The sequence below is a fragment of the Cervus elaphus genome, chromosome X (genome assembly GCF_910594005.1).
Source record: "Cervus elaphus chromosome X, mCerEla1.1, whole genome shotgun sequence".
Taxonomy (NCBI): Eukaryota; Metazoa; Chordata; class Mammalia; order Artiodactyla; family Cervidae; genus Cervus; species Cervus elaphus.
This window is the reverse complement of record NC_057848.1, coordinates 162,190,286-162,206,652: the sequence shown is the minus strand read 5'-3', so window position 1 is coordinate 162,206,652 and position 16,367 is coordinate 162,190,286. Positions and strand designations below refer to the sequence as shown.

Sequence of the window (16,367 nt, the reverse complement as noted above, 5' to 3'; positions counted from 1 at the left end):
CTACTTGTTTGCTAAACTTGATGTATAGTGTATATGTGAAGGTCTCTCAGTTGTGTCTGACTCTTTGTGACCCCATGGATTATACAGTCCATGGAATTATCCAGGCCAGAAGACTGGAGAGGGTAGCCTTTCCCTTCTCCAGGGGATCTTCCCAACCCAGGAATCAAACCCAGATCTCCTGCATTGCAGGCAGATTCTTTACCAGCTGAGCCACAAGGGAAGCCCAAGAATGCTGGAGTGGGTAGCCTATCCCTTCTCCAGCGGATCTTCCCAACTCAGGAATTGAACTGGGGTTTCCTGCATTGCAGGTGGATTCTTTACCAACTGAGCTACCAGGGAAGCCCTATAGTGTATGTACTTGGGTGTTAATAAGCATCTTCATAGTTCCATGAATAGACTTGGTTTATAAAGATAAAACAGACATAAAAAATTTGCAAATGCAAACCAATTCACTGTAAACGTTAAATAGTTTTGTACATCATTAAGAAGTCACTTACAAATATTTAGGGATTTAAATATAAGCAAATAAGGTTCCACAGTGTCAATCGTTAAAATAAATTCAAAAGTGGTAGTGAGTCTTAGGATACACGGGCTGAAGCACAATGGGGTGGCTGTATCGAGAAGCTTGGGGGCGGGGGTGGGCAGCAGGTGGGATTCAAGTCCAGGGTGGGCCTCCTACCTGTGCCCAGTCCCCATGGTGGGAGATTCTGACTCCTCCTCTCTGGGCTCAGGCCTGGGCATCTGTATGTTGATGCTCATCTACTGTACAAAGTTGAAAACTAGCACAGGTGCTTGTCTGGTCCTAAAGTAGTTTTTTTTTTTTTTCATAATGGTCCTTCTGGGTTAAAGCCAAAAAGAGAGGCAGGACACATGTGGGCTGAGTTAGGGCACTGTGATGCATGGCATCTTCAGCTGGCTCATGGTAATGGTATAAAGAGCTTTTTGAAAAATTTTTCAAGTTCTTTAAATAAAAATTCCTCCTCGGAACCGCTTTGAGAGTGCCAGGATATTCCTTATTAACAATGGTAGTACCCAACTCATGGCATGAGGCAATGTGGAAGAGTGACTGAGTTAATGCATATTAATGGTTTGGAATGATGTCTGGTGCATGGAGAGCGCCCAGTGCAGAGTAGCTCCCATTCACTATGTGTCCACGAGAAATTAATTTTCTAAAGCATTTTCTCAAGTCACAAAAGGCTTTTCATCACCTTCTGCTCTTGTGTCTTACATTATTAAACTTCACATTCTTGAATTTTATTCTTCCCATCCAGTCTTTATCAAAGACCTACAGAACTTCAACACAAAAGTGAATGTTCAAATCCAGACAAGCTCGTTTTTAAGGATAATGAGGAATTTGAACCATCTTTTGAATGTAAGTTTAAATATTAATACTTGCTTTTATATGAAGAACTTGTTTCAAAATGTAAAACGTTTTGGCAAAACATACCAATTGTTACAAAATGCAAAGCAGTTACAAAGTAATACATTTTTATTTTCTGATAAAATCAGTGATACAGGTATAGTACCATGTTTTTGTATCCGGAAGATTTTTAGGTTCTCAGTTCCATTGTTAAAAATTTCAGGATAACTAAATTGCAAACTTAGGGAAAGACTGAGGGCAGGAAGAGAAGCGTGTGACAAAGGATGAGATGGTTGGATGACATCACCCACTTAACGGACATGAGTTGAACACACTCCAGGAGATAGTGAAGGACAGGGAAGCCTGGTGTGCTGCTGTCCATGGGTTCACAAATAGTCAGACATGACTTAGGGACTGAAAAACAACAATTGCAAATCAGAGCTAAGCGTGTCAGTTCAGTCGCTCAGTTGTGTCCAACTCTTGGTGACCTCATGGACTGCAGCTTGCCAGGCTTCCCTGTCCATCACCAACTCCTGGAGATTGCTCAAACTCTTGTCCATCGAGTCAGTAATGCCATCCAACCATCTCATCCTCTGTAGTCCCCTTCTCCTCCTGCCTTCAATCTTGCCCAGAATCAGGGTCTTTTCCAATGAGTCAGTTCTTTGCATCAGGTGGCCAAAGTATTGGAGCTTCAGCTTCAGCATCAGTTCATCCAATGAATATTCAGGATTGATTTCCTTTAGGATTGACTGGTTTGATCTCCTTGCAGTCCAAGGGACTCTCAAAAGTCTTCTCCAATACCACAGCTCAAAAGCATCAATTCTTCAGCACTCAGCTTTCTTTATAGTCCAACTCTCATATGCATATGTGACTACTGGAAAAACCATAGCTTTGACTAGATGGTCCTTTGTTGGCAAAGTAATGTCTCTGCTTCTTAATATGCTGTGTAGGTTGTTCATAACTTTTCTTCCAAGGAGGAAGTGCCTTAATTTCATGGCTGCAGTCACCATCTGCAGTGATTTTGGGGGCCCAAAAAATTAAAGTCTGTTACAGTTTCCATAGTTTCCCCATCTATTTGTCATGAAGTGATGGGACCAGAAGCCATGATCTTAGTTTCTTGAATGTTGAGTTTAAACCAGCTTTTTCACTCTCCTCTTTCATTTTCATCAAGAGGCTCTTTAGTTCCTCTTTGCTTTCTGCCATAAGGGTGATGTCATCTGCATACCTGAGGTTATTGCTATTCCTCCCAGGAATCTTGATTCCAGCTTGTGTTTCATCAAACATGGCATTTCGCATGATATAGTGGCTCAGACAGTAAAAGTGTCTGCCTGCAGTGTGGCAGACCTGGGTTCAATCCCTGGGTCAGGAAGATCCCCTGGAGAAGGAAATGGCAACCCACTCCAGTACTCTTGCCTGGAAAATTCCATGGACTGAGGAGCCTGGTTGGCTACAGTCCACGGGGTCACAGAGTCGGACATGACTGAGCGACTTCACTTTCACTTACTCTGCATATAAGTTAAATAAGCAGGGTGATAATATACAGCTTTGATATACTCCTTTCCCAATTTGGAACCGGTCTATTGTTCCATGACCAGTTCTAACTCTTGCTTCTTAACCTGCATACAGATTTCGCAGGAGGCAGGTAAGGTGGTCTGGTATTCCCATCTCTTTCAGAGTTTTCCAGTTTGTTGTGATTCACACAGTCAAAGGCTTTGGCATAGTCAATAAAGCAGAAGTAGGTGTTTTTCTGGAATTCCCTTGCTTTTTCAGTGATCCAGTGGTTGTTGGCAATTTGATCTCTGGTTCCTCTGCCTTTTCCAAATCCAGCATGAACATCTGGAAGCTCACAGTTCACGTACTGTTGAAGCTTGGCTTGGAGAATTTTAAGCATTACTTTGCTAGCATGTGAGATGAGTGCTATTGTGCAATAGTTTGAGCATTCCCTGGTATTGCCTTTCTTTAGGATTGCATTGAAAACTGACCTTTTCCAATCTTGTGGCCACTGCTGAGTTTTCCAAATTTGTTTGCATATTGAGTGCAGCACTTTCACAGCATTATCTTTTAGGATTTGAAATAGCTCAACTGGAATACCATCATCTCCACTAGCTTTGTTCAAAGTGATGCTTCCTAAGGCCCACTTGACTTTGCATTCCAAGATGTCTGGCTCTAGGTGAGTGATCATACCATCATGGTTATCTGGGTCATGAAGATCTTTTTTGTATAGATCTTCTATGTATTCTTGTCACCTTTTCTTAATATCTTCTGCTACTGTTAGGTCCATACTATTTCTGTCCAATAATTTATTGTTCCCATCTTTGTGTGAAATTTTCCCTTGGTATCTCCAATTTTCTTGATGAGATCTCTAGTCTTTCCCATTCTATTGTTTTCCTCTATTTCTTTGCATTCATAACCAAGGAAGGCTTTCTTCTCTCTCCTTGCTATTCTTTGGAACTCTGTATACAAATGGGTATATCTTTCCTTTTCTCCTTTGCCTTTAGCTTCTCTTTTCTCAGCTATTTGTAAGGCCTCCTCAGACAACCATTTTGCCTTTTTGCATTTCTTTTTCTTGGGGATAGCCTTGAGCACTGCCTCCTGTACAATATCACGAACCTCTGTCCATAGTTCTTCAGGCACTCTGTCTATCAGATCTGATCCCTTGAATCTACTTGTCATTTCCACTGTATAACTGTAAGGGATTTGATTTAGATCATACCTGAATGGTCTAGTGGTTTTTCCTACTTTCTTCAATTTAAGTCTGAATTTGGCAATAAGGAGTTCATGATCTGAGCTACAGTCAGCTCCTGGTCTTATTTTTTCTGATGGTATAGAGCTTCTCCATCTTTGACTGCAAAGAATATAATCAGTCTGATTTCAGTATTGACCATCTGGTGATGTCCATGTATAGAGTCTTCTCTTGTGTTGTTGGAAGAGGGTATTTGCTATGACCAGTGCGTTCTCTTGGCAAAACTCTGTTAGCCTTTGCCCTGCTTCATTTTGTACTCCAAGGCCAAATTTGCCTGTTACTCCGGGTATCTCTTGACTTCCTAGTTTTGCATTCCAGTCCCCTGTAATGAAGAGGACATCTTTTTTGGGTGTTAGTTCTAGAAAGTCTTGTATGTCTTCATAGAACTGTTCGACTTCAGCTTCTTCGGCATTAGTGGTTGGGACATAGACTTGGATTACGGTGATATTGGATGGTTTGCCTTGGAAACGAACAGAGATCATTCTGTCGTTTTTGAGATTGCACCCAAGTACTGCATTTTGGACTCTCGTCAACTATGAGGGGTACTCCATTTCTTCTAAGGGATTCTTGCCCACAGTAGTAAATATAATGGTCATCTGAGTTAAATTCACCCATTCCAGCCCATTTTACTTCACTGATTCCTAAAATGTCGATGTTCACTCTTGCTATCTCCTGTTTGATCACTTCCAATTTACCTTGATTCATGGACCTAACATTCTAGGTTCCTATGCAATATTGTTCTTTACAACATCAGACTTTACTTCCGTCACCAGTCATGTCCACAATTGGGTGGTGTTTTTGCTTTGACCCTGTCACTTCATTCTTTCTAGAGTTATTTCTCCATTCTTCTCCAGTAGCATATTGGGCAGCTATCAACCTGGGGAGTTCATGTTTTAGTGTCATATCTTTTTGCCTTTTCATACTGTTCATGGGGTAAATGAAGCTTGTAAATGAATCCTTACTTTGTGAAGGTTAGGATTGCCTCAGATTTAAAGTAAGTGACTTCTTAAAATTTGCTTCCCCCCCCTTTTATGGAATGTGAACATGTTAAGTGACTTTTTGAATTATAGTGATTCCATCAATTGCCTCAGATTTAGAAATACCTTCCTTAGTTACAGAAAGGAGATTAAAGAGTATTAGCTTAAGAGACTAGAAATTGTTGTCCTGGCTTTGGTCCTGCCTTAGATTGTTCAACCTCAGAGCCTACTGCTTCACTAAACAATAGGAATGTAGTGTCAACCAGCTCTGAGGTTCTTTCTGGGTTACCGAGTCTTTTTTTTTTTTTTTTGGCTGTAGAAGCTTTATTCATAATAGCCGGAAACTTGAAACAACCTAGGTATCCGTCAGTTGTTGTTCAGTCACTAAGTCATGTGCAATTCTTTGTGACCCCATGAACAACCTGGCTGATCCAGGTTCTTGCCGTACTCCTTTGGTTGTGGCATACCACACTCTAGCCCTCAGGCTGTCTCCCAGGTTCTGACCTCTGAAGGCTGAGCCTCAGCTCACAGGGTGTGGAAACCTTTCCTTTTTCACAGTTCCCTCACACGGGTGCAGGTCCACTCCCAATTCCTTTCTTTTTTTTTTTTTTCTTCCATTCTACCCAGTTACCTAGAGTTTTTCTTGCCCTTCTGTTAAGTCTGAGGTGTTTAGTTGATGTTTTCGTAGTAGTGAGAATCATTCCACATACACATGTGTTTGTGGGAGAAGGTGACCCACATGACCATGACCTACTCCTCCACCATCTTGATCCCATCCCCCAGAAAGTTTTTATATTTGTGCGTTAACCTATAGTTTTGCCTTGAGCACTCCATCCTCAAGTCTGAATGTCTAGTACTTTGAACAGGGAAATGAAAGGGCTTAGTATATTTTATGAAATCTTGGAACCAACTTCATTAACTATGTTAAATCACTGCTATTGAAATAGACTTCAGATGCTTTTCGCCAAGCCAGATGAATTCTGCTGTCACTAGACTGATTTCCCTCCTGGGTAACAAATCAAATTTGTCAATGAATCTCCTAAGAATGCTTTAAGAAGCAGATACATTGGCGAGTGATTCCAGTGAGTTCCTGGAACCCTGTAAGTAAAGGGCTGGTCCAGTTGCTTTGTCTGAAACTTCAGTGCTCAGCAAGGAGTTATCCCCACCCTCTCTTCTCCTGCTGCTGCTGAGGGCTAGGGGAGATTCACTTGCACTTCTTATAGATGGACGGAGTGTGCCAAGGCAGTTCGAGAGAGATGGCCTCCATCATGCTGGCGACATGCCTCATGTGGACGGCGCTACAGCCCCTGTACCCACCAGGCCCATCTCGTTTCAGTACTCGGGTGAGTTTTCCTCTGTTTTAACTAACGAGGTATGTCAATAATAACATTTCATATTGCTTTCTTTCTATCTGTTTGCTTCCTTCATACCTTAAAAAGTTAGGATGGTTAACCTGTTATATTTTAGTCTTCAAAACAGTGATGACCCTGAAAGAAAAGTGGTCATTATATCCTTCCCTCCCATCTGGCCCACTTTCTCTTCCTGTCTCTTCTGCAGACTCCCCCTTCCCTCACCAGTGTGTGGAAGCAGTTCAGGCCTTGGCCAGTGGACAGGTCCTTTTCTCTCCTTGGACCAAAGTGTTGAAGCATTGTACACACCCTTCCTCAAGTAAAACCACCTACTAGTAAAACCATCCTCCCCCAAAGCTGTGCAAAGCCTCTTGTAGGCAGTGTGAAGTCACCGTACTCAGGAACAGGAAGAATTGCTGACGGAAGAAAGATTGTGAGAGGGTTGATTTTGCTGAGTCCAGTGTAAATCACTGTGGAAAACATCCATTCAGGATGGCTTGCTCAAGAGCTTTTTCTATGCCAGGCACTTTCCCGGGGGCTGGGCATCCTGCAGTCAAGCAGCCCCTGCTTTGTGGAGCTTCTCAGGGTGGGCAGGTTGTAGAGGAGGGGATGGTCAGCAAGCCATCACCAAGGAGCCCCAGTCAGATGGGTAGTCAGTAGGGATGGTGGCAGCCATCTGGAGGAGATGGTAATAAAAATATCAGAGTAAGAGAAACCAACTGAGGAGATAGGTGTTCTGCCTCTGAGAGGTACTAGATAGTATAATAAGGTCTTCTAAAATGAGTATTCAGAAGTGTGGCTGCACCATTCAGGAGTGACCCTTCTCCCCCAGGAACGAGCAGAAGATTGCCTTTCTGCCTGTGGAAATGAGTACTGGCTGCCTCCGGTAGTCAGGTTCATGGCCAGGATCAAGGGCCAGACAAGCCTGTGTTGTCTCCCATTGGTGGCGTGGAACGAGGGCCCGGCACAGAGATTCAGAGTCCTCTGGTGAACTAGAGAATTCGTCTGTTTCTGCACACTGTTGGGGGTAGGGGGTAGCGTGGGTCAGAGATGAGGTTTTTCAGCCAGGGCTGGAGGAGAAAGGTCACACAAGCATCAGCGGGGTTGGAAGGTGATTGAACCATGAGGTACAGGGACTTGAGCTGTGGGCTCTCAGGAGTCAGCAAATGAAGCCTGGGCCGTGCCAGAAGGAACGGAAATAGATGCACGCCATTGTGGGCAAGGCAGGCACTGGAGAGGTTCCCTGCCCCTGTGGGGGTACCGGGGTACACTAGGGTGGGGGCTCACCTGGTAGGAGGGGGGAGTCCCCGGGGAGAGATGGGGAGGGAGCACGTCGAGTTGGGGAGACTGTGGGAGCAAAGGCGGGGGCAGAGAAGAGCAGCTGGAGTCAGGTGATAGTGAACGTGCCGGGGGTGTGTGTGTGTGGAGGTCGGATGTGCAAAAGTGATGGTGATGGTGGAGGAAGTCAGTCTGATAGGAAAAGACCAGTTGTCGGGGCCTTGGCTGCCATGGTCTGGACTCGACCGGAGCAGAGACAGCGCTCAGTGCCTCCCTCCCTTCTCTTTGGGAGGTGACTGGTGCTAAGGAAGCATACAGGCTTGAAGGCTGAGAGACTGGTGTCAGGGAGTGCAGAGACTGTGGTGTTGGTACTCTCGGTGAAGGGTGGTCAGGACCCTCACTGCAGCAGCAGGACGAGGAGAGGTGGGAGCCCGAAGCCCTGGAGGTTGGTGGACAGAGCGTAGAGTGAGCTCGGCAAAGGAAGCCAGCGTTGTGGGATTGCCACATGCAGGTGGCAGGGAACTTCCCCGTAGAAGCATTGGTGTGAGGCCAGAGAGGGACAAGAGAAAACATGGGGGATGATGGGGACAGAGGCAGCCCCAAACCCCAGGGAGGGATCCGCCTGGAGGGAATGGAGTGATGGCCAGGTGGCCTGAGCAGGGAGGGGAGGGTGGTTGGTGGTTTTGTCCTGCTCTGGGCAGGAGACTCTTGCACCCCTGTGGAAGTAGTGTGGGGGTAGTGACCATAATGCTGTGGGAATAAATGGGGACAAATGATCGGGTCAGAATGCTAAGGATCCGGCGGGCTCAGAACCAGATGCAGAGGCAGAAATACAAGGCTCCCCTCGGTGAGGAAGGAGGGGCTGGGGACACGAGAGGTGCGCAGGGTGTGCTGCCAGGTCTGGGGCTGAGGGCTTAGAGGCCAGCAGAGGCGGCTGACAGTTGCACCGTCTCCCTGGGGCTCAGCCAAACCCCTGCATACCCATCCCATGTTTGTCTGAAAAATCTGCTGCCAGAAGCTATTTGTTCTTTATTTTCTGTCCCATTAGGTGTCAACCAGAAATCACTTGGAGAACAGAAGGAAGAAGAAAAACTCCGAGAACAGCAGGCGAGGGAACGAAGGCAGGGGCAAGAGCAGAGGCAGAGCGAGTGGCGGGAAACTCTGCAGAGGGAGCGGCGAGAACTTGAGAAGCTGGAGCAGGAGAGGGTAGTGATGCTGGTGGGAGAGGGAGTCCCCTGTGTCTCCAAGTCCTAGGAGGAGTGGGGAAGTGAACCAGCCTTAGGCGGCCTGAGGACAGCTGTGGAGCACACAGGCCTTCTGGTTCAGGGTAGAGGGCCAGCCCAGTCCCGTGCATCCTCATCTGGTCCTGAAAACAGGCTCATGATTGAGGAGGACCTTGTTTTGCAGTTGATTTTCTCATTGTAAATGAGGTTAAAAAAAGAGCCTCTTGCTTCAGGGCTCCCCTGTCCTCTTTTCTTTGATGTGCTCCTGGCCCTTAGGCTGGTCCCAGATTACTCAGGCCACTTCACTTGTGCCCCTTTGATGGTAGCAGTGACTTCAATTAAAAAACAGTTCTCTGGCATGCAGGTTGTAGGTAAAGGATCAGGATTACAATACTGTGTTTTTCAACCCTTAGAAGTTCTAAAAGAGGTATAGTTCCTATTTTGGTACCCATCTGTTTCAGAGGCTAATTGAAGAATCATTGAAGTTGGAAATTGAAAAAGAATACGAATCAAGTGTTCAGGAAATGAAAGACAAATCTAAATCTGTTTGTGGTGAAAATCCTCTAGAGAAATACATGAAAATCCTGCAACAGAATCCAGACCAGGACACCACGGATAAGGTGCTGATGCTGTGGACGGGCGTCTGTGGGTGGGGAATGCTGAGGGCTTCTGTGTTTTACTTGAAACTGAAGTGGCTCAGTCGTGTCCGACTCTTTGCAACCCCATGGACAGTAGCCTAGAACGCTTCTCCGTCCATGGGATTTTCCAGGCAAGAGTACTGGAGTGGGTTGCCATTTCCTTCTCCAGGGGATCTTCCCGACCCAGGGATCGAACCTGGATATCCCACATTGTAGGCAGACGCTTTACCGTCAGAGCCACCAGGGAAGTCCTGGTTTACTTGAAAACCTTGTGATAAAGATCTGCTGTCTCCATTGGAGACAGAGGGAAAAGCATAGAGAATCTGAAGGTCACATAGAGTTCCAGCCTTTTCAATATCTGACACTCCTGACAAATCATGGCTTTTGTTTGAGTAAAAGATTGAAAAAGTTTTGATTTGTCAGTTTGTAAAAGTTGGGATATCTTATTATTTTCAGAACAAGAAATAAATGAAAGCTCTATGATTGAATAATGAATGAGTTAGTTAGTTCTGAGACAGTAATATTTTATCTAAGTCTAAGGTACTATGTTGAGAATACCTTCCAGGTAGCTTATTCTGATGTGCTTGCTGAATGTCATGTTTAAAAGTCACTGCTTTTATAGACTCAATTACTTATATATTTCAAAAACAGTTCTTAGAGAAATCATAAAGTTTTGAATATATATCTAATTGCAAAATTCCTCTCCCCCCGCCTCGTTGTGTCAGAGTTCCAAAAAGGTGTTCAGAGAGAGCTCACAATTGGACACGCTGCCATCTAGTGACAAAGATGAAAGGTATGGTGTCCCCAACATTGTGTTCTTATGCAAACCATTTATCATATTGCTGGTTCATTCTCAGCTAGGGGAATGTTCAGATATTTGAGTCTGCCTGTAACTGAATCAGTCAAAATGACTGACTTCAAAAAAAAATCTATTGCATTTTATTAACCTGTCAAATTACTGATAAAAATCATGAGCAAGGGCAGAAACCCCACAGGAAAGGAATGAGAACATGATAGATCACAGAATAAACTTGACAAGAATATAACAGATTAAAAAAATTTTTGTCTTTCCCTAATTTAGTTTTGCAGCCTTTTCCCATGAGGAACCAGATGACATATGGTAGCCGTGTTTGCTGCCCAGCTTCTTACTCCGATATCATAATTAACGGCCTGTGAGTTCTCTGTAGTGAGACAAACTGCTCAATAAAAATCATGTGAAATCCAGTGTGATTTTTTTTCTTACTTCTATTTGCTACTATAATAATAAATGAAAAATAATCTAGTCAAGTGACACCTCTTCAGGGTTTCTCATTCTTAGGCCTTTCATTATACTGAAATGAGCTGCTATTTTTTCCCTCCATTTTTGTCTTAGGTTATATCTTCTTGAGAACTTATCTTATTGGTCAAGTTCTAGGCCTCCCTTTTCGAACTTTCAGTTGTGTCCCTTCCTCTTAAGTGTTGGGCTCCCACCTGTCAAACAGGAGGCCATCTTCCCTGACATTCTCCTTATGGTTTGTCCCTGAAAATACAAACACATGTTTTTCTATTCTAGAGTTTCAGTGCTAACCAGTGGTCACCCAGAGCATAACACAGGCAGGGTCTGTCTACTCTGTCTTTCCAGTGAAACCCTAGAGGATTCCTTCCTCTTTACATATTCAGATTGGGCTAGTTGTCTTTGCTGGTGATGCTTGTTTGGCCATTAAGTTCCATACTAAAACGGGAAGGAGATTTGGGGGTGTTTATTATTCCTTAGGCTTCTAATGATCAAACTACTGCACAATTGCACTCATTTCACATGCTAGCAAGGTCATGCTCAAAATCCTCCAAGCCAGGCTTCAACAGTATGTGAACCGAGAACTTCCAGATGTGCAAGCTGGATTTAGAGAAGGCAGAAAAACCAGAGATCAACTTGCCCTAGCATCTGTTAGATCATAGAAAAAGCAAGAGAATTCCAGAAAAACATCTGCTTCATCTGCTTCTACTTCAGCCTCTGACTGTGTGGATCACAACAAACTGTGGAAAATTCTTAAAGAGATGGGAATACCAGAATACCTGACCTGCCTCCTGAGAACTCTGTATGCAGGTCAAGAAGCAACAGTTAGAACTGGACATGGAACAACAGACTGGTTCAGAATTGAGGAAAGGAGTACATCAAGGCTGTATATTGTCACTCTGCTTATTTAACTTATATGCAGAGTACATCATGTGAAATGCCAGAGTTGATGAATCACCACATGGAATCAAGATTGCGAGGAGAAATATCAATAACCTCTGATATGCAAGTGACACCACTCTTGTGGCTTAGAAAGCAAAGAGGAACTAAAGAGACTTATTGAAGGTGGAAGAGGAGAGTGAAAAGCTGGCTGGAAACTCAGCATTCAGAAAACTAAGATGATGGCATCCGGTCCCATCACTTCATGGCAAATAGATGGAGAAATAATGGAAACAGTGACAGACTTTATTTTCTTGGGCTCCAAAATCACTGCAGATGGTGACTGCATCCATGAAATTAAAAGACACTTGCTCCTTGGAAGAAAAACTATGACCAACCTAGACAGCATATTAAGAAGCAGAGATATTACTTTGCTGACAAAGGTCCATCTAGTCAAAACTATGGCTTTTCCAGTAGTCATGTATGAATGTGAGAGTTGGAGTTGTTGGATTGAGTTATTGGAGTTCTTTATATGTGTTGAATATTATCCCCTTATCAGAAACGTGGTTTGTAAATATTTCTTCCATTATATAGATTGCCATCTCATTTTGTTTATTATTTTCTTTACTGTGCAAAAGGTTTTTGATTTCTCACTTGTTTGTTTTTCTTTTTGGTGTGACATCAGAGTCCTCATCAAAACCAGTGTTTACCCTGTATGTTTTCTTCTAGGAATTTTATGGGTTCAGGTCTTATGTCTTCAAGTCTTTAATCCATCTTGAGTTGATTTTTGTGTTTGGTGTGAAATAGGGGTCAGTTTTCATTCTTTTGCATGTGCCTATACAATTTTCCCAACACCACTTATTGATGAGACTGTTCTTTCCCTCTTACATAGTCTTGGCTCCTTTGTTGGAAATCAGTTGACCATATATACATAGGTTTATTTCTGGGCTCCATATTCTGTTCTGTTGATCTATGTGTGTGTTTTTATGCCAGTACCATACTGTTTTGATTACTGTACTTCGTGATATAGGTGCTTTTATATTGGTTGCATAAATATTTACAAATGTTAAATGTTTTGCTGAACTGACCTCTATATCATTACATTATGACCTCCTTTGTATTGTTACAGTCTCTGGCTTAAAGTCTACTTTGTATGATAAAAGTATAGCACCTCTGCTTTCTTTTGACTTCTATTTGCATAGAATTTTTACCTCTGCTTTAAAATTTTTTTTTCAATATTACTATGTTTTTGTCTCATTTATGGATGTTCTCTTGTTGTGGTGGCAGTGGGGCAGGGGGGAAGGAAACTTTCTTCATGCATGCACAAAGTGTGATGCTGACCGAGGATGATGGTGAAAATTGCTCAACCTCCTTGGGCTGGCTGAGGCTGACCTATGGTGAAACTTGGAAGTGAACTCCAGTCCCCGGAATCAGCCAAGCATGGGTCAGGAAGCATGTTGGGGAGGGAGGAATCTGTCCCCTACCCGTAGTCATACCCCATCCAGGGATGTTCAGAAATAATCTTGCCGGCTCCTCAGTCAGCCCCAAGTGGAGAAATGTGCACCAGGAAGATCGGGACCAGCGACAAGTATCTGCACGGCCATCCAGATGCATTCTGCTCATGAGTTGCCAGCTGTCTTCTCCCTTCATTTTCAATCTGGTTTGTCCTTAAAGCTAAAGTTGAGTCTCTTGTGGGCAGCATTATTTATGGGTCTTTTGTTGTTGTTGTTTTTATCCATTTGTCCACTTTTTTTTTAATTGAGGTAAAGTTACTGTACAATGTTATGTTAGTTTCAAGTGTACAGAAAAGTGATTCAGTTCATTCTGTTTTTCAGAGTCCATTTAAAGTAATTTTTGATAGGTATGTAACTTTTGACATTTAATTTTTTTATTGTTTTGTATTCCTTTGTTTTTTCTTGTTTTGTGATTTGATGGTTTTCTGTTATGTTATGCATAGATTTATCTTTTGTGTATCTTCTATAGCTCTTCACTTTGCTGTTACCCTGGGGATTACATAAAACATATTTATAACAGTTTAACGTGATAACAACTTAATTTTGAACATATACAAAGGCTGTACATTTATAGACTTCTTGCCATTTTGTATTTGATGTCACAATTTATATCTTTTTACATCATGTATCCACTGACAAATTATAGTTATTTTCAGTCCTTTTGTCTTTTAATTTTTATGCTAGAGTTTCAAGGGATTTACCCACCACCATTACAACATTAAAGTATTTTGACTTTATATTTACCAGTGAGTTTTGTACTTTGATAGGTTTTCTGTCACTAATTAGCATCTTTTCATTTTAGCTTGAAGAACTTCTTTTAACATTTCTTGTAAGACTGCTCTGGTGGTGGTGAACTCTCTCTAGCTTTTGCTTGTTGGGAAATCTCTCTCAACTTTAGTTGTGAGGCACAGCTTAATTGGGTATAGTATCCTTGCTTGGAAGCTTTTCTCTTTGAGCAGTTTGAATACATCATTTCAATATTCTCTGGCTTGCACAGTTTCTGCTGATAGTCTCCCAGGTATTCCCTTATATGTAACAAGTTGTTTTTCTCTTGGTGTTTTTCAGATTGTTTCCTAGTCTGTAGCTTTTGAAGATTCAAAATTAATGTATCTCGGGGACTTCTCTGGAAGTCCAGAGGTTAAGACTTCACGCTTCCACTGCAGGTTCAGTCCCTGGTCAGCCAAACAAAATATTGTGTTTCAGTGTTTATCTCTTTGGATTCTTTTTTTTTTTTTTGGAACTCTGTGGACTTTGTGGATCTGAATATTTCTTTCCCCATATTAGGGAAGTTTTCAGCCATTATTTGTTTCAATAAGTTTTCTGCCCTTTTCTTGTCTCCTTCATTGACCTCTATAATATGTATAGTTGGTTTACCTGATGGTGTCCTGTAGGTCCCTTAAATTATCTTAATTCTTTTTCATTTTTTTTTTCTATTTGCTCCTCTAACTGGATAAATTCCAGTGACTGTCTTCAAATTTGATTACCCATTTGTTTAGTCTGCTATTGAACCCATCTGTTGACTTTTCAGTTATTCTTCAACTATGTGATTTGTTTGGTGCTTTTAGATATATTATTTGAAATTCTCACTTTGTTCATGCATTGTTATCCTAATCTTGGTGAGCATCTGCATGACTGTTACTTTGAACTCTCAGGTGAGTCACTTATTTCCCTTTCATTAAAGTCTATTTCTGGAGTTTTATTCGTTTAGAATATAGTGTATTTCTTCTTCATTTTCCTTGTCTGTGTTGGTTTCTGTACTTTACATAAACAGCCACCTCTCCCAGTCTTAACAGAATGGTCTCTGTGGGAGATGAACTTTGTCATTCAGCCCAGCCCAAGCTTTTGGTTGCTTCTCAAACCTTCATGATAGTCCAAGCTACCTTCTTTGTTCTTGGTGTTTCTTAGTAGTTGAGGGTGTTGTCAGGACTGGTCAGTGTTGCAGCGGGGAAGAGCACAGTCAGCACGTAGATGCAGGGTGATTGGGAAACTGACCCCTCAGATGGCAGGTGGGAAAGTGAGCAGTTAGGTCCGATCCTGGGAGCTAGTGGTTTTTGCCTGCTCCCTCTGCACTTGGCTTAGGTGCATAGCTGCGGGGGTACTTGTACTCCAGTGCCTGCTAAGAACTGCTGCTACGTCCTGTAGGCCTTGTGAATGCCAGTCCTGGTGGCTCTCAGAGCCAGATAGTCTTCAGATCTGTCCCCTGGGTGGTAGGTGCTGATGCTGGAACACAGATCAGTGTACCAGCTCCTCCCTGGAGACGTGGGTGATTGGAGCAGGCAGAGCATGGATGCAGTGGCTTTCTTGGTCCCTGGGGAGGATGGCAGTTCCCTGTGTGCTAAATTAGAAGCCTGACTCTAGGCAGCCTTTTAATATATGTAAATAGACCCTTTTCAGGGGAAAGGCTTGGAGTTGGTGAGTCCTCTCGAGCTGGGTAAGAACTGGCTGTGAGAGTCTTGTGGGTTTCTTGGACACCACAAAACACCTTAAAACAAGGTGTTTGGGGCATGGTCTGTTCCGAAGGTGAAAATCATAAAAAGGGGAGGTGCTAGATGTGGGGTCCGAACCCTTTGCTCTTCAAGGTGAATTGTGGAGGTGGGAGTGCCCACCAGATTGTGTGGTGGTGTGCCAGAGTTAGGGTTTCTGGTAAGTCTTATGTCTGAGCCTTTCCTGTCCATTTCAATGTGGGTATTTTCTTGTCTGCTCAATGTGTGAGAGTACCTCAGCTAGTTTTTTCTTTTAGAAAAACCTGCTCGGTGTGCAGTGGTCTGTGCCATATGTCCATGGGAGGAGGGGAAGTTCAGGAGCCTCCTATAGCATGGTCTTAGTCCTAAACCCTCAGATAACTTTTAACACTTCCTAGTATTACTTTTCCCCTCCTCTATCTTCAAAGCCCTTGTCTAAATCATTTATTGTGTTGTTTCAGTTTTCTAGCTTGGGGATTGTTAGCTTCTTTTTTTTTCCCCCTCTGTCAGTCAACTTAAGTTCTAAACAGTATTCTTATTACTCCAGATGAGGTTAGGGTCTGTTTCAAGAGCAGTCAGTCATCTGTTTATGCAGCGCAGCAGGTGGTCACGTCATCCGCCATGCGTGTGAATACAGCCTGTGAAATGTGACATGCTCCCCTGCAGGCTGC

The 16,367-nt window shown here is 43.1% G+C and overlaps 1 protein-coding gene across 5 annotated transcripts in view; it reads left to right on the top strand.

Moving 5' to 3' along the window:
- OFD1 (OFD1 centriole and centriolar satellite protein) overlaps positions 1–10,792 on the top strand; it is a 63,028-nt gene extending 52,236 nt beyond the window's left edge. For 4 of the 5 annotated variants that reach the window (XM_043896772.1, XM_043896771.1, XM_043896770.1 and 1 more), the window contains 6 exons: positions 1,272–1,372; positions 6,304–6,423; positions 8,756–8,913; positions 9,392–9,550; positions 10,294–10,361; positions 10,650–10,792. In XM_043896772.1, coding sequence (XP_043752707.1) covers positions 1,272–1,372; positions 6,304–6,423; positions 8,756–8,913; positions 9,392–9,550; positions 10,294–10,361; positions 10,650–10,692 — 649 coding nt within the window. In that variant the 3' untranslated portion in view covers positions 10,693–10,792. The remainder of the gene's footprint in view (positions 1–1,271; positions 1,373–6,303; positions 6,424–8,755; positions 8,914–9,391; positions 9,551–10,293; positions 10,362–10,649) is intronic. The other variant, XM_043896773.1, reaches the window with a different exon arrangement.
- Positions 10,793–16,367: the final 5,575 nt, after the last annotated feature.